The sequence below is a fragment of the Pongo abelii genome, chromosome 21 (assembly GCF_028885655.2).
Source record: "Pongo abelii isolate AG06213 chromosome 21, NHGRI_mPonAbe1-v2.0_pri, whole genome shotgun sequence".
NCBI lineage: Eukaryota > Metazoa > Chordata > Mammalia > Primates > Hominidae > Pongo > Pongo abelii.
Window position 1 is genome coordinate 48,990,391 of NC_072006.2, and position 17,863 is coordinate 49,008,253.

Sequence of the window (17,863 nt, forward strand, 5' to 3'; positions counted from 1 at the left end):
TGAATGAAAGAAGGAAGGAAGGAAGGAGAGAAGGAAGGGAAGAAGGAATGAAAGGAAGGGAGGAAGGAAGGAAGGAGGGAGAGAAGGAAGGGAAGAAGAGATGAAAGAAAGGGAGGAAGGAAGGGAGGGAAGGAAGGGAGGAAGGGAGGGAAGGGAGGGAGGAAGGAAGGAGAGAAGGAAGGGAAGAAGAGATGAAAGGAAGGGAGGAAGGAAGGGAAGGAAGAAAGGAATGAAAGGAAGGGAGGAAAGGAGGGAAGGAAGGGAGGGAGGGAAGAAGGAAGGGAGGGAGGAAGGAAGGATGGGAGGGAAGAAGGGAGGGAGGGAGGGAGAAAGAATGAAAGGAAGGGTGGAAGGGAGGGAAGGGAGGAAGGAAGGAAAGGAGGGAGGGAGGAAGGGAGGAAGAGAGGGGAGGGAGGAAGGGAGGAAGGGAGGAAGAGAGGGGAGGGAGGAAGGGAGGAAGGGAGGAAGAGAGGGGAGGGAGGAAGGGAGGAAGGGAGGAAGGGAGGAAGAGAGCGGAGGGAGGAAGGAAGGAAGGAAGGAAGAAAGAAAGAGACTGGCATGAGGTCACAACATGAGTTAGTGGCGGGAACAGGACTTCTGCAGGCCCGGGGTTTGGGCCTTTGCTTCAGATCTCACTATTCACAGACACATGAACCCCGGGCAGGCGAGTGGGAGGCGGACAGGGGAGCGGCTCTTCCGGCCTCCACCCGTGGCAATCCCAGCCTCCAGGTTCCCGGTAGTTGCCCCGCCTCGCCCGTCACAACCCTGCCGCGTGGGGCCGGGGCTGGAAGCGGCGGAGCGCGCGGTCCGGGCACACGGAGCAGGTTGGGACCGCGGCGGGTACCGGGGCCGGGGCGCCATGCGGAGGCCGAGCGTGCGCGCCGCCGGGCTGGTCCTGTGCACCCTGTGTTACCTGCTGGTGGGCGCTGCTGTCTTCGACGCGCTCGAGTCCGAGGCGGAAAGCGACCGCTAGCGACTGCTGGTCCAGAAGCGGGGCGCTCTCCGGAGGAAGTTCGGCTTCTCGGCCGAGGACTACAGCGAGCTGGAGCGCCTGGCGCGCCAGGCTGAGCCCCACCGCGCCGGCCGCCAGTGGAAGTTCCCCGGCTCCTTCTACTTCGCCATCACCGTCATCACTACCATCGGTGAGCCGCCCGGAGCCTCCCTCCGCGCCCGCTCCAGCCCCAGCAGTCCCGGGGCGCCTCTGGGTTTCGGTCCCACCTCTGCCCCCGCCCAGCTGAGCTACTTTGGACCGGTCATTTCGGCTCACCGAGCCTCCCTCATCTCCTTCCCCTCCCTCGTCTCCTTCGCCTCCCTTGTCTCCCTCTTCTCCTTTGCCTCCCTCTGCTGAATGGAGCTGTCAGCCCACGCAGGCAGGCACGGCAGAAATCAGTAAATCGAGTTTGCCAAAAGGCTGACCCAGGAGGGCTCAGAAAACGTCCAAGGGGCTTGGAGATAGATGAAGCGGGGCTGGGAGACCAAGTGGCTGGAGTTGCTTTTCCTTGCCTAGTTGCATCACACTTGCTGCGTGACCTTAGACGAGTTGCTCAACCTCTCTGAGCCAGAGTTTTCTCTTCTGTAAAATAGTGTCGCTAATCGGCCTTATCTCAGGGCTGTGGTGAGAGTTATTATTCAGGAGACAGACTATGCACAGACAAGGCCTGTGCTAAAACATGACACATACAGTGCACTACAAAGAAAAGATCAATTTTTTATTATTGCAATTGTTATTGTTACCCCATGAGAATGGGGACCCAGTCTGTCTTAGGGACTGCTGTATGACCCGTGCCTAGCATGCAGTAGATGAGCAATAAATACTTGTTAAAGGAATGACTGATAACCACAGGCTCTCGACTCTGCCCTCGGGGATGCAGAGCAGTTCCTTTGGAGCATCTGGACCACTAGCTGTTGCCATGACTACCATCTGGCTGGTACCTGCTGAGCCTAAGCCTGGGGGAACAGGAAGGAGAGAAGCGGGCTCTGCAGGGCTCCAGGCTTGGTGCCGGCCACTCCCCAGGCTCCAGCTGTGAGCGTCCCGGCACCCCCCTGGGGCTTGGATCACCAGTCCGAAAGCCAGTGCCTTGGAGAAAGTTTCCCCATAATGCTCTTGCAAGTGAATATGAGCTGTGGTTTTTGCAGTGGAGTTAAAAAAGTATGAGTTCTGGAATCACAGAGACTGGAGTTCTGTTCTCATCTCTATTGCCACCTGCCTTCTCTGGCAATTGATTCTACCTGTCCAAGCCCTGGTTTCCCCAAAGGCAAAATGCAATTGTTCCTACCACACTGGGTGGCTGCCAGGTTTCAGTGAGGTCAAGCATGTAACATGCTTGGCACAGTGCCTGAGGCCAAGTAGGCACTATTCATTAGTAATAATTCATTACGTGCCAACGTGGCTCCAGCTCTTATTCAGCTCTTTTGCCCCCTCCTGTCCACATGGACACCCCTGCTTCCTATCTCGGTACAGCCTGAGACCCTCCTGGTTACTGTGCCCACTGGTCTGGGATGCCATCAACTTGTTCTCTCTGCCTTTACCTACATTCTTTGGAGGCTTGCCAGGTGGTTTTGGCCTCTTATCCTGGTTCTTTACCTCTGAGTAAAGAAGTAAAGAAGTTACATCTGGGAGGCTGATGTAAGAGACTCAAGTGGAAACAGGAGGAATTTTGCCTTTTCTGGCCACTTGGGGGCACCACCATCCTCTGTGGTCTAGTCCGCTTAAGCCAGCCTTGCAGAGAGCCAGGTGTCAGGCCCCAGGAATTTGGGCTTTGCTTGGATGGGAGAGAGGCACTGAAGCAATGGAGGGTGCTGGTTAATAGTTCAGACCCGTGGAGGGTGCTGGTTAATAGCTCAGGCCCGTGGAGGGTGCTGGTTAATAGCTCAGGCCTGTGGAGGGTGCTGGTAAATAGCTCAGGCCTGTGGCCTTTGGGCAGTTTTGTCCCTCTGAACCTAGTTTTCTTATCTATAAAATGGGAATAACAACATGTCATATAGTCATTGGGAGGGTTAAATCTGATAATCCATGCAGAGTACATACATGGGTTAGTTACTGTCATTATTAGTTATTATCATTATTCATTTCACTCTCTGCCAAAACCTGGCACAGTCCCAAACAGCTGGAAGCCTTTTATTCCTAAAGAGACTCCTCTGTTTCTCACCAGCACCCCCTTCAACTTGGTTTGATTCAATAAACTTTCATTGAGCTTCTAGTCTACGTCAGGCTCCGTGCAGGACCTTGGTGATGGGGACTACACCACCATCATCCCTGCCCTCAAAGAGCTCAAAGTCTAGTGATGAGCAGGCCCCCTTTCTCCCAAAAATAACAGAGAGGCAAAGTGATAGGGCTATGCAACAGAAATGTGGAAGTGGAGCCACAGGCCTTTAAATGTATGTAGTGCTGATATTCTGAATAAGTTATATATGCACACAGTACACACTTCACAGGGCACAAAAGGGTATGGAATGAAAAGGAATTCTCCCTCCCACCCTGTCTCTCAGCTCATAAATTCCTCTTCCTGGGTCAAATACAGTTGCCAGTTTCTTATGTGTCCTTCTAGATATATTCTCTGCCTATATATTCCTTTAAAACACACACACGTTGTATAGACATTATACACACAGTTTTGTCTCTTTTTTCACTTATAGAATATGTGTTGATGTTTTTATGTCAGTCTCTAAAGAGCTGCGTCATCTTGTTTGTAGGGTTTCTCAGCCTTGGAACTACTGACATTTGGGGCTGTGGGGACTGTCCTGTGCATTGTAAGATGTTTAGCAGTGTCCCTGGCCTCTACTCTCTAGATGCCAGTAGCACACAGCCATCCCCACTCCTCACCCCCATTTGTGACAACCAGAATGTCTCCAGATGTTGCCAAATGTCCCCTCAAGGGCTAAACCACTCTCGATTGAGGACTGCTACTGTGTAGTATGGGGTTTGGATGGCACTATAATTTATTTAACCAGGCCCCTTTGGATGGACACTTACATTGTTTCTCATTTTCACTATGACTGACAGTGCTGCAATATGACCCAAGTGTACACATGTTTTTGCTCATGTGTGTATATTGAAGGGCTAACTTCCTAACTGTGGAACTACCTTGGTCAAAGGATTTGTATTTTTTACTTTTTGGCAGGTAGGGCCAATCTGTTAGAGGAGGCACATTCTTCTTGGCCTCCTGACTCTTCCTGGGGTACAGGCTCCTTTGAGAATACCATGAAAGCAACTGCTCCTCTTTCCAGGAAAAGACACACAATGAGATACCCATTCATTCCCCTGCAATGGCACAGTGTTCCAGGACTCAAGATTGCCCAGTCGTGTTTAGATTCCCTATAGTAGTTGAAGGGACCCAGTAAGAATCGCCACACCAGACAATCAGAACCAAAAGGTGTTTAGTGCAGGCAGGCTGAGCAGTGGAGGGGGAGGCAGTCAGGAGAAAAGGCATGTGGAGAGGACATGCTGACTGGGGAAGCAGCTCGGGGTGTAGCTGGAAAGTGGGGAGAGTTTTGCTTTTTTTTTCATCAAGGCATAATTTGCATACAGTAGAACTCACCATTTTCCTGTGTACACTCCTGACAGATGAATACCTGCCATGTAACTGCAGCCACGGTCAAGACAGAACATTGCCATCAACCCCCAAAATTCCACCATGCTTTCTGTAGTTAAGCCTGCCCCCAACCCCAGCTACTGGCAACCAACCACAGATCTGTTCTCTGTCGCCACAGTTTTGTCATTTCCAGAATGTCATTTATAGGGAACCATGCGGTCTGTAGGCTTTCGAGCTCGTCTTCCTCTACTCAGCTTAGACATTTGAGATCCATCCTTGGTTGCCGCAAGTTACAGGAGTTCATTCAGTTGCTGAAAAGAATTGCAGTGTTTGGATGCCCCACAGGTTGTTTATCCATTCCCCAGTCGAGGGACACTTGGGTTGTCTGCAGTTTGGGGTGATGAATGACCTAGTTAGGACTAGTATTTGGAGATGCCCTTCCAGCCCCGGGGACGGGGAGGGACACGCCGGGCAGGCAGGCTGCGGGCGGGACTGTCGTCAGCTGGAGCTGGACGCTCACGGTCCTCCCCTCCGCTCTCCCTGCATAGGGTACGGCCACGCCGCGCCGGGTACGGACTCCGGCAAGGTCTTCTGCATGTTCTACGCTCTCCTGGGCATCCCGCTGACGCTGTCACTTTCCAGAGCCTGGGCGAACGGCTGAACGCGCTGGTGTGGCGCCTCCTGTTGGCGGCCAAGCGCTGCCTGGGCCTGCAGCGGCCACGCGTGTCCACGGAGAACCTGGTGGTGGCCGGGCTGCTGGCGTGCACTGCCACCCTGGCCCTCGGGGCCGTCGCCTTCGCACACTTCGAGGGCTGGACCTTCTTCCACGCCTACTACTACTGCTTCATCACCCTCACCACCATCGGCTTCGGCGACTTCGTGGCACTGCAGAGCAGCGCGGCGCTGCAGAGGAAGCTCCCCTGTGTGGCCTTCAGCTTCCTCTACATCCTCCTGGGGCTCACGGTCATTGGTGCCTTCCTCAACCTCGTGGTCCTGCGCTTCCTTGCTGCCAGCGCCGACCGGCCGGAGCGCGCTGCCCGCCGCCCCAGCCCGCGCCGCCCGGGGGCGCCCGAGAGCCGTGGCTTCTGGCTGCCCCGCCGCCCGACCTGCTCCGTGGGCTCCGCCCTGTCTCCTGCCACGTGCACAAGCTGGAGAGGTGCGCCCGCGACAACCTGGGCTTCTCGCCCCCCTCGAGCCCGGGGGTCGTGCGTGGCGGTCAGGCACCCAGGCTTGGGGCCCGGCGGAAGTCCATCTGACAACCCCACCCAGGCCAGGGTCGAATCTGGAATGGGAGGGTCTGGCTTCAGCTATCAGGGCACCCTCCCCAGGGATTGGAGACGGGTGAGGGGCCTCTAGGTGGTCTTCTGCCACGAGAAGTTTCTCATTACTGTCTGTGGCTAAGTCCCCTCCCTCCTCTCCAAAAATATATTACAGTCACATCATAAGCACAAACCAGGCTCCAGGGTCACCCTGTAGGAGCAAGTTCCTTGTAGTCCAAATTGTATGAGGGCGTGGCCACATCAGCACCTAGGAGAGGCTCTGCACAGGTCCACGTCAGAGCCGACCCTCCAGAGCAATTTTTCTGTTGTGAAGAGGCTGGTTTTCTGAGTAACAGTTGAAATGTGCAATTTTCAACACTGGAATCTTCGCTGCAATTAGTGAGGTCAGATGCTCACACTACGAGAAGCATGGGGAACAAAGGTGGACCAAATGGGACCGTGTACAGTCCAGTGTGAACAAGTGGGTCAATCTCTGCGCTAAACGATCTCATTCTCTGCCCAGTGTAGAGAGTGGAATCAGCCCATGTGTGAATGATGGCCTCTTTCCCCCAGACGGCTGATGCTCTTTGTCCCTAGCCAGCCCCACTTCAGGATGAGGGAGGCCTTGCTGTCACCCACCCGCCATGTCACTGGGGCCACTTGGCCACAGCAGAATGCCATGGGACGAGCTCTCTTCCGGGTCCTGTCAATCACCAGCAATATGACCTTGGAGAATCGCATCCTCTCCCAGGGCCTCAGTTTCCACATTTGTAGAATGACTGGGTTCATCCAGAACCCTGCTCCCTCTTATGCATCTCTGGCAGGACTTTCTGGAACAGGCCCCTGCACCATAAGGGGGCAGAGACAAAGCCCGAGGTGTGGCATCCTGGCACCCTGTGGCCCTCAGCCACTTTCCCTGGCTTCCCAGATAGGGCTGTCTCAACACAAAGCATGAACGAGCCAGGTTAGAAAAGCCAAAAACTTTAATTTCAACATGAGCTACATGGTCATGAACACAATGCAACGCGACCCCACTCCAACCCAAGGGCCCCAGAAACCCTCCCTCCCTAAAGGCCTGGGTGGCTCCTGCTCCAAGAGAGGGAATGAGGGAAAGGTGGGTGGATGGAGAGAGGCCCCCAGCCTAAGGACCCGGGCTCCTGCCTTCCCACCACCTGCCCAGGAAGCAGTCATAGAGTGAAAGGGCTCCAGAGGTGATGCCCACAGCCCTGGGTTCGGCTCCACTCTGACCTCACTGAAGCGCTGGGTTAGACGGGCACCATCAGCCCACCTCACAGGCTCGGCGTTGGGTGAGCTCGTGGACGCTAATGCTTTCTGTCCACTCTGAGGTGCTGCTCCAGATGTGGGGCCCTCCCAGAGGACCTCGGAGACACCACGGGGGAACAGGGAGAGGGGCTCGGTCCCCGGGCCTGACACAGCGCTGCTGCTCAATAAATAAATGCAGGTGACCTTGCCTGACGCAACAGCTGTGCCTCCAGAGGGGGTGGGACTCGGTACTGTTTCTGACACGGAAATGCACCCAGGAGCTCTTGGCTGAAGGGAATTGGCTTGTGAAGTACATAACCACCCCCTAAGCCACCTGCTTCACCTCTGGGTGTAAAAGAGTGAGCTCTGGGCTGTTGGAGAACCGAGTTCCAGTCCTGCCCACCCACTAACACAGTGGGACCTTAGGCGAGCACTTTCCTCTCCCAGGACCTCAGCTCCCCGCTTTGAAATGGGGATGACGGCACAGGCCACCACCTACTCCCCAGGGGCTCTTGTGAGGGCCGAAGGGCACACTCGAGGTAAAAGCATTCTGAAAACAAAGTCTGAAAAGCACAACAGGAAGGCCAGGTCTCACTGCATCTGAAGGTTTGGGGAGGACTTGCCTGAAATGAGGCGCCCACAGCTGCTCCCATTCCCTCACTGCCCCAACCAGGAGCTGGTGTTTCCTAACTCTCCCTCCAGTTGGTCATGAAGAGGCTATGGCCCCTTACAAGGGCCCTCCACCCAGGCATCAAGGTCTAGACCCAATCCTGTGTACCCTCAGTCAGCTGGGCCAGCCCCCCAGGAGAGCTGAGTCTCCCTGGCAATCCTCTCCCCAAGACCCAGGCCCAGAGAAGTCACTGGTTTATAGAGGTGGAGCCCAGGAGGGCTGTGCAGCCCAGGTCTTCAAGGCCGGGAATCCTTGTCCCAGCAGACATGCACCGGAGCAACGGTCTCCTGTCGCCTGAAGAACAATGGAGCCCCTAGTTCTTCCCCCTTTGCGCCCTTGCTGAGGGGTCTTGTGTGAGTCACTTCCTGTTTCTGGGCCTCAGTTTCCCAACCTCTCAGATGGGCTACAGCTTGTCCTGCCCATCTTTTGGGGGCCATTAGGCTTCAAAGAAAGAAGGGAGGAGGAGGTATGGGCAGTGGCAGCCCCACCTCATACTGCCCTGGCTCCGGCTCAGCCTCTGTTGGGAGGAGGGGACCCAGGCTGGGGGTGCCACTGAACACACAGGTGACTCCAGGGGTGGCTTTTCCCCCAAGCTGGCTCTTGATTTCCTTGTCTGTAAAATGGAAATGGACTAATGGTCCCAAAGGCCCTTCCCCTTTGCTATGCAAAGTGGGTTCTGGAGAAGGAGAGTGGAGATGGCTCCTTCCCGTGGTATCCTGCGTGTGATCTTGGCCCAGAGATTGAAAATAGTCACCCCCTGGAGACCCCAGCCCCCCAATGGCCCCCTGTGCCAGCCTCTCTGCTCCTCTTCAAACAGTGCAGCCTGAGTCAGCAAGGGGCCAGGCAGTAGCGGGGACAGGATGGGCTTGAAGCTTCTCCGAAGCTAATGATGAAAATGTCACTCCCCTCCCCAAAACCCCATCCCTTGGTGAGGACAGACCGTAGTTCCCACACCCAATGGTCACAGCCCCTGGGAAGGGGCACATGCTCACGATGATACAAAGAAACAGGGCTCCAGCCCCCAGCTGCTCCACCCCTCCAGGAGGTGAGCGGGATTTCACAGAACAAACAAGAAAATCATTGAGGGGGCCCTCACTGACCACCCCCAGGTGTTGTTATTGCTTCGGAGCTCTCTCTCTCTCTTTATAAAGGCTGTGCAGACACCAGGGGAAGGGCTCAGGCTGTCAGGGCCAAGCCCCTGCTCCCTCTGGTTGGGACAGCCAGGCTCTGCCCTGTTTTTGAAAAGCTACCCCTGAACAACCACAGCGGTGATGGCTGGAGAGAGAAGGCGCTCTCCTGGCTCAAAATATTCCAATGGTGAATAATAAACAAACAGCAGAGAAATCACACTGGTTAGAAAAACAAACAGGCAAGGGGCCAATTCTGTGCCTTGAATGCGAGTCCCTCCAGAGCCCTGCTCCTTCCGCCCCCAGCCTTGGGATTCCACCCACCATGGTCCCAGGAAGCTCTGAAGACCTCCTGGGTAAAGGGGGCGTCTCCATCTCCCCTTCCCAGTGCAGGGTAAGCAGCTCTGTGGAGGTGATACACATCGACCAGAACTTTAAAGGATACCCAGGGCTTCCACAGGCTAAGGGAAGGGAAGAATTTCCAGGTGGAAGGAGTTGCCTGGTGGGACTGGGACCGGGACCGGGAACAGGGTGGGACCAAAGGCAGCCTGGGTGTCCTCAAGGGAAAACAACACCCTCTAATGGAGACCAGGCCCCGTCTGCCAAGGTCCTTCAACCCTTAGGAGTGCCTCATAAAGAAAGTCAGTACCAAGAATAATAAATCAGAACAGCCGAGTATAACAGGCAGCTCCAGCTATAACCCTACGGGGGACAAGGGAAGGAAGGGGGCGGAGGAGGAGGGGCTGGCCTCCTGTGAGCCAGGCTGCCCCATCTAGGCCCAGGCCAGCGAAGAGAGAGTGGTCTCCCGGAATGTACTTGAGGCTCCTCTCCACCCCCGGTCCTGGGACTCTGTAAGGACTATGCATGAGCTAAGAACAGGCCCCAGGGCTTGGAGCACTAACTCTACCTAGCTAACCTGGACTACGCCCTACACAGCAGGGACTAGGTAAAGAGTGGCAGGCTTCTGGGTGCCTCCCAGGGGAGGTGGCAGAAATGTGCTTCTATAAAGAGGGGCCGGCCTCCACCCTCCCTGGCATGCAAAAGGGCTCCCGCAGGCCCCAGGGAGGGCTGGGCTGGGGAGGCAGCTACCCAGGCCTGCTGGAAAAGGAATCTCCCAGTTCTTACACTCACGCCTCTTCACTTTTCTCTCCTACCACCATCTTTCCTTCAGCCAAGGTAACTGAGGCCGGGGCAGTGGGTTCTGCCCTTAGTATAGGATGTTTTTTTAAAAAGACTAAAATAGGGGGGCTCTATTTGCCTCCCCAGCCCCCTGGCCTGGAGGCAGGGGGGGTAGACAAGATGACCATTGACCTCATGCAACAATGAGGGGTTCTCCAATTTGAGAAACCCTTATCTTGGCACCACCAGTCCCAATCCCAACTTTCCTTAGCCTCCCCCTCCAATACAGCACCCCCAAATGCTCTCTAGGGTTGGGGTTCCGGAAACTCAGGTTCCACAGCTCCTCCACCAGAACACAGACGACAACATTCTTTCTAGTCCGCCAGCGGTTCCTAAACTAGCTTGTTGCAATCCCATGGAGTGAGGCACCTGGGGGTCTGTGCGAGGCCCCCAGCACCTCCTCCTTTCTTTTGGTCCCTGCTGAACCCCAATTCCTAGAGCCACCAGAAGAGGGGCAGGCAGGAGGGGACGGACGGATGGACTCGGACAGGCTGCGGCAAAGCTCCTTCCACGGGCAGGCAGAGGGAAGCTCAAGCTCCTCTTCAAGTGGGGGGCTCTGGGCCCCTGGGAGCTGGCTCCGGATCCTTGCAAAGCTGCCCCTTCATCTCTGGGGCAGGAGTAGCTGCCTGAACCCGGTGCCGCAGGAAAGACACTTGCTGGTAATTGGCACCATGGAGATGGCCGGCTGGGTTCTGGACTTGGCTCTGGGCAGCGAGCTTCCGAGGAGGCAAAAAGGGGGACAAGTTGGACAGAGTTTGGGAAGGGAGAGTGGTCTGCTCTGCCACCTCAATCTTTCCTTTCTCTGGACTGCAGCCACATCCACCAGGTCAAGAACCGGCCAAGTCAAAAGTGTAGCCAATCCCGTTGGGAGAGGGGAGGTCTCAGGGGGTAGGAGGCAAAGAAGGGGTGAGGAGGGGCCCAAGGGGGGCAGGTCTCCCCGTTCTGCTTCCCCACTGTGGGGGAGAGCCCCGTCCTCCTGTTCAATGTGCCCCTGGGCCTGGGGTCCCAGGTCAGGGCTGGGTGATCTCCAGGCCATCTTGGGGAGCCCCTCCCCATCCCAGCACTAAGATCGCTCTCCACAGGGCCCCACGGTGCTCTCGAGGGACAACTGGGATGCCTGCCGGAGCAGGGGGCCTGTGGCTGGATCCACCATGGAGGAGGTGGGGAAGAGCTTGTACCAGCCCACGGCCAGGGTGGTCAAGTCCAGCTCCTCCAGCAGCACGCGAGCCACACCCATGAACTGCTTCCGCTCCATCCGCCCGTAGTTCCCCCACACGATCACCTGCAGGGCAAGAGACACAGTGGTTCAAATCCTGCCAGTGCCACTCACAGGCCCAGAAGCAGAACCTGGGTCACCCCCATGCCCAATCCATCTCAGTCCTGTGATTTCTACCTCCTTAAAACTGCAATTCCTCAACAGGCCTTTCTTATCACTGGGCACCACACCAAGCCCCTGGCCTCCAGAGGTTGTTGATGGTAATGGTGACGGTGATGATGGTAATGGGTAGAACACTCGCTGTAGGCAAAACTGCAAATACTTTTCCTGCACACAGCACACATTCCACTGGCATCAGAATGTTACCAGGTAGGTACTATTAGGGTCCCCACTTTACGGATGAAGAAACTGAGGGTCAGAAGGGAACCTGTTCAAAGTTGCACAGTAAGTTGTGGAGCTCAGTTCAGCCACAGTGAACTGAGGGCCTCACCTATTTCCTCCAGGCAAGGCCCTCCAGAGACACCCCCCGCCAGGGGTGCCCTCCTCTCATTCTGGTACTGTGCATGTGTGCTCATGCACACACACACGTGAGCGCACCAATGCCCCTCACCTGGAGGACTTTGCCCTGGGGACTCTCGGGAAACAGCAGCACCTGGTTATACAGTGGGTCCAGCGACTTGCGAGCGACTTTGGTCTTCTTCTTGGCAATGCAGATGCCATTCTCTAGCAGGTAGGCCTTGATGTAGGCCGCTGGGGACAGAGGCCAGCAGGGGTGAGTTCTAGTTTGGCCCTCAAATGGTGGGCAAAGGGTGCAACAGAGGGAGGCTGCCCACCCTCTGCTGGAGATAGGTGTGCCCCCATGGGGTCTGGGGAGGACACACCAGGACACATGGGGGGTGGGCATTTGGGGGCGGCAGGTACAGCTGGGCTTGGGTGCAGCCTGCCCCACCTCCTCTGGTGGTCCTCACTGTCTCCACTCTTCCTTTGCTCCCTCTGTGCTCACCTGTTTCCTCTCTCAGTCCATAATGTGCCCACCCCTCCCTGGCTTACGCATCTATCTGCTGACCCACTCACTCACCACGCCTGAGCGCCTACTGCATGCCAAGAACCCTGCTAGGCACTGGGGTATAATGATAAGCTGGAAAGATGGTCCCTGCCTTCCAGGAGCTCAGTCCAGTGGAGGAGAGGAACAAGGTCAACAGACAATCTCAACTGGCTCTTCAAACAAACCCTAAACTACCAGTTCCACATAAGACATTAGAGTTGGGACAGGGGGTCCCCACAGTTGGGCCCAATTTTCTCTCTTCAAGGCCCTCGGTACCCATCAGGATATCCTCCCTGACCTCCACCCCCACCTTGCAGGGGAAGGTAGGCCCCAGACCTGGCAGTGTCTTGGAGCCTGGCTTGGCTGTCAGTCCCCGAGCCTGGATAATGTCCACTTCCAGCTGACCATTCCGCTCCTGCAGACCAATCTCCACATCCCCTGGAAGAGGCACCAAGAGATGAGACTGGGAAATGGTTCAGAAGCTCAAGCTGGGACTCAGCTCTTCTCCTTTACTTAGGGCTGAAACCCCTTCCCCTGCTCCCAGCCCAGAATAAGACCAGAACCAACTCCCACCAAGTGCCTAGGCTCTGCTGAGGGCTTGAGAGTGTGCCCTGGGCGCTAGGTGGCATGAGCAGACGATGGATCAACAGGCAAAGGGGAAGGAGGGAGAGACGCTGAGCTTCTGGTGTGACACCCACCTCCGCTAGTCCATTTGAAACCACCCTTGGGGCACTCACCCATGGGTGTGGTGGCCAGGGTCTGGCGACCCACAAACTGTGCCGGCCCCATGCTTCCCAGGAAGTCACTGAACTGGGCGTCCGACGCCAGGCAAACTCCTCCATAGTTAAGGCTGCAAGAGGAAAAGATGAGACAAAGCACACATTCCCAGTGGTTTACCGACAACTCTGGACTCAAGAAGTCAACCTCCATGAAATGGATATGCTGATATTTCCCTCTTGGGATGGAGATAAGGTTTACCCAGTATCTGGCTCATGTAGTTTAGTGCCTTGATACTCAAAGTGTGGTTCAGAGACCAGCAGCATCAGCATCACCTGGGAACTAATTAGATACATAGAACTGCAGCCCACTCCACCCCCAGCTGCTGAATCAGAATCTGAATTTTAATGTGAGCCCCAGATGATGCCCTTGCACGTGAAAGTGTGAGCTGCACTGCAAACGGCTCTAGACTCTGAGGGGTGCATTTCTTGCAGCTGCTTGGCTACCTAATATCCACTTCCCCTTCCTCTGGTAACAAGATCTCAAATTGTCTTTACGGAGCCCCCTCCCCATGGCACATGATCACAGTGGGGTGGAGGGAGCAGCTCCTGAGACTGGGCCTCCAGCTCAGCCTGGCCAATCAGGGCATCCCTTCCTCTTGGCCAGTGATCAGCTCAGAGACAGGCATGTAGCCCGGTTCAGCCAACAAGAATCAGGCCTGGAAGCTTTGTTTGAACTATGGGGAGTGAGACGCTCTCTTTCCAACCAGACTTGAGCCTGAGATGCAGGACTGGAGCTTCTGGTGCTATGTAGCTACCATCTGGATCACGAGAATGAAACCATCAAAATGACAGCATTGTGTGAGCTCCTGGATCAAGCTCTGCCTGAAGCAAGTTACTTCATCTTTTGGTTACGTTAAGTCAATATCAACAGCAACAACAAAGATAATTTTATTATTTTTCTTAAGACAGCTTTAGTAAGTTCTCCCCACTCCCTTCACTTCTCTAAGTATCTCTTTCCCATCTGTGAAATGGGAATAATAATGTTCCCATCTCCTAGGTCTGTTGTACTAAGTGCGATGAGGCACTAAGTACCATGCCTGAAGTGCCCCTGTTATCCTGAGGACCAAAGCACTTGCAACCCATTTTCTCATCTGATCCTCACCACAACCACAGGAGGTTTTTTGTTGTTGCTCTTGTTTTTGTTTTTTTTTGAGACAGAGTCTCACTCTGTTGCCCAGTCTGGAGTGCAGCGGCACGGTCTTGACTCACTGCAGCTTCTAACTCCTGGGTTTAAGCAATTCTCATGCCTCAGCCTCCCAAGTAGCTGGGAATACAGATGTGTACCACCACGCCTGGCCAATTTTTGTGTTTTTAGTAAAGACAGAGTTTCATCACATTGGCCAGGCTGGTCTTGAACCCCTGGCCTCACATGATCCACCCACCTCGACCTCCCAAAGTGCTGGGATTACAGGGGTGAGCCACCATGCCTAGCCCAAGAGGTTGGCTTTTGATCTTTATCACCATCATTTAAATAAGAAACACATTTGCCCAGCAAAATGGTGACCCTATTCCCTGGCCAGAGCTGAGGCATACAGAGTTAGAGGCTTAACCCAAGCCAGGCCAATCAAAACCTCTCTCTGGGAAATAAAAAAGAGAATCCTGGAGACTAAAAGTCACAAGAACTGAGCCACATAAATGGCCTGCCCTCAGGCAAAACCCATAAACTCTACTAGCTACCCAGTCTTGGCTGCCCGATTTTTCCCTGAACCATTTGAGGTCCCCCAGTGTTCTGTTTTTATTTAAGTTATCTGCAGAGTTAATGGCAGAATATTCAGCCTGAGTGCTTTTCCTTTTCCTGATTTCCTACTACCCCTGGCCTGCTTTCCCCATTCAGACAGTAGCCAGGGTGTCCTATGTCCTATGTCGGCTGCCTCAGAGAAGGAATGACCCAGCAGGAGGTAGACAGCAAGAGACTTGGGCTCTTGACTTTTCAGTTCCAAATCTAAGAAACGACTTGAAAGAATAGGTACAAAACTAGGCTATCCTGCCCCGAAACAGACAAACGCTCAGCCTGAGAGAGCAGAGAAAGTCAGGCAAGGAGGGAAGAGAGCTGAGATGCTGCAGGATCCTTGAGGACGGTCTGTAGTCTGCAGCTGGTGAGTGCTGGGGGATGACAGAAAACTCCAGATAGGCTGGGGAGATCTGAAAGCAGAGGAGACTTGCACCCACTCTTCTTATTGGGTGGAGCTAAGAAAAGGGCAGAACACTTTACAGAAATGGCTGCTTGGGCTTCTTGTCAAGTAACCCCCTGGGAGATCTCTGAGGCTCTCTGTACATCCCTGCATATCCTAGAAAGGAACATATGACCCAGGTGCACTGGAGAGAAGGGCAGATCCATAGAGGCCTGGTGGTCTGGGCAAAGAGAAGTAGCTGAGACCAATGGGAAACAATGACCGAGGAGCAGACAGTAAGATCACGTTCCAGGAGACAGCAGGATGATGGATGATGATTGCGGAACACATACTCTGTCCCCAGTGTCTGAGCACCACAATAATAGCAGCCAATGCTACTGGACACGAGCCCTCACTGACATTCAGCTGGTACACCAGGTGTTATGGCCAGCGTCCATTTGATCCATTCATTCAACCAGCAAATGTTTACTGAGCACATACTATGCACTCTATTGTGTCCAGGCACTATTCTGGACACTTGGAATATGTTAGTGAACAGTGATTTCTGCCCTTCAGGTGCTTAGATTCTAGTGACATATTACACACAATTAATATCATAAACATTACAGTATGTTAGAAGGTGGTAAATGATAGAAATCTTAGGAATAAATAAATAGAGAATTAATGTGGGCGGGGGGGATGTGGGCGGCAATACAAAATAGTGTGATCAGTAGCTGTGACTTGTGTTCTTATTAAATACTTTGATTGTTACCCTGGGCCTGTTCTAGAAATTTACATTGATTCTCTCCACATAAACTTCCCCAGGACACAGGCATAACGTTTGGGAAAATCCTGAACCAAGTGGGTCTAAGTTTTCAGCAAACAGAGGACACAGTGAGACTTGATACAGAGATTAGCAACAGCAAACTCCCAGTGCTCACTAAATGCCACAAATGTCAAAGTGCTCTATACTTATTAATTCATTTCAGCCTCACAACAACCCTATGAGGTCAATACTATTACTGGGCCCATTTTATAGATGAGCTGGAGAGTTAAGAAACCTGCCCAAATCACACAGGTACTGCATGGCCCCACCCTATCGCTCGGCACTCACCTCTATACTCCGAGGCTACCTGCTCTCACACCTGCCACTAGGTCTGAGGGCTTATTTTCTGGCTGTGAGAATTCTGAATTTTGCTGGGGAAGCAAATTCAGCCTGTGGCACAGGGCAGGCTGGAAGCACCTGAGGGTTCATGCCCCAGAAGCAGCCCCCACCCAGTGACAAACTGCGAGTCTGCAGAGGGGATAATGCAGGTGAATGTTCACCCAGCCTCCCAGGGCTCCCCAGTGGGCCTGAGCTCCAGCTGCCCTTAGTGGTAGCAGGCTTGATGACGCATCCGTTATTAGCTCCCCTCCCTTCCCATCCCATTCCTTGCAGCTCCCACACTGGGGATTCCTGGGATGGCCTGCCAAATAACCAATTTCCACTTGAATCTTTGAATCAGGGTCTGCTCTGGAAGAAGCCAAACCAAGACAGAAGCTGAGTGGTATCTGAACCCAGAGAGTCAGGCTTCCAAGTCTATTATCTTAACAATTATGCAACAATGGTTTTTTTTATAGACAGAAAGTATGAAAAAATAAAGTCACTTAAGTGTCTGGGGACTGAAAGGTGTACCCACTATTCTTGCGAAACCAAAGACCCTTAATTAACAGCACAGAGGCTATGGTCTAGACCAGGGGTCCCTAACCTTTTTAGCACCAGGGACCAGTTTTGTGGAAGACAATTTTTCCATGGACTGGGGCAGGGAGTGGGGGATGGTTTCGGGATGAAACCGCTCCACCTCAGATCATCAGGCATTAGTTAGATTCTCACAAGGAGCTCGCAACCTAGATCCCTCTCATGCACAGTTCACAGTAGGGTTCATGCTCCTATGAGAATCTAATGTCATCACTGATCTGACAGGAGACAGAGCTCAGGCGGTAACGCTCGCTCGCCCACCGCTCACCCGCTCTGCAGCCTGGTTCCTAAGAGGCCAGGGACCAGTACCCCTGGGAGAGGCCCCTGGGGTTGGGGACTCCTGACTTCTTTCACACTGGTGACGTGGCCTTTCCTCCATGCCCCTGGGTCTCTTTTCCACCCTACCCTCCCAGCCATCTAGGGGGCCAGGCTCCATTTTGTAAGGAGTGTCTGGGCTCCAAAAGCCTGAGAAATGGTGGGGGTCTCACGGATTCCAGGCATGGAAGGAGCGCAGCCTCCCGGCAGAGGGAGGCCCTCTGCAGCCTGAAATTGAAAGTTTCCTCCAACGTCATCATTGTCTGCTTCTCAGTTCCTGGTGGGATTGTGAGCAGACAATGGGGAACTGGCAGGCCTGGTAATTAGCGGTAATTGTTTATAATATCTGGGCGGCTGCCTGATTTCCTATCCCAGGGAGCCTTGCTAGCTGCCAAGGAACCCGGCTGATGTCCCAGAAACCCTGAATAGGTTATCACGTCCTCCTGGGGGCTGGAGGAAGGAGGAATAAAGTGGTGGCTAGGCCCTACTGGCCAGAAATCCAACTGCGGGTCTTCCCTGGAGTACAAAAGAAGGCAGAGGCCGCAAAATCAAATCTGCCTCTACAACTCACTAGCCAACTGCTTGCTGTGTGACCTCTGACAAGTTGTTATTGTCTCTGCATTTCAATG

The 17,863-nt window shown here is 54.1% G+C and overlaps 2 protein-coding genes across 3 annotated transcripts in view; one reads left to right on the top strand and one right to left on the bottom strand.

Moving 5' to 3' along the window:
• Nucleotides 1-798: 798 nt before the first annotated feature.
• Nucleotides 799-6,100, top strand: KCNK15 (potassium two pore domain channel subfamily K member 15). Its single transcript, XM_003779360.4, is given in 4 exon segments — nucleotides 799-1,142; nucleotides 5,081-5,158; nucleotides 5,161-5,655; nucleotides 5,658-6,100. Coding segments are annotated over 4 exon segments (987 nt in total). The 5' UTR covers nucleotides 799-859; the 3' UTR covers nucleotides 5,789-6,100.
• RIMS4 (regulating synaptic membrane exocytosis 4) overlaps nucleotides 5,964-17,863 on the bottom strand; it is a 60,421-nt gene continuing 48,521 nt past the window's right edge. Inside the window, exons 3-6 of one of the 2 annotated variants that reach the window (XM_024239035.2) lie at nucleotides 13,029-13,141; nucleotides 12,628-12,729; nucleotides 11,857-11,996; nucleotides 5,964-11,312 (exon numbers count right to left, since the gene is read on the bottom strand). In XM_024239035.2, coding sequence (XP_024094803.1) covers nucleotides 11,094-11,312; nucleotides 11,857-11,996; nucleotides 12,628-12,729; nucleotides 13,029-13,141 — 574 coding nt within the window. In that variant the 3' untranslated portion in view covers nucleotides 5,964-11,093. The remainder of the gene's footprint in view (nucleotides 11,313-11,856; nucleotides 11,997-12,627; nucleotides 12,730-13,028; nucleotides 13,142-17,863) is intronic. The other variant, XM_024239036.3, reaches the window with a different exon arrangement.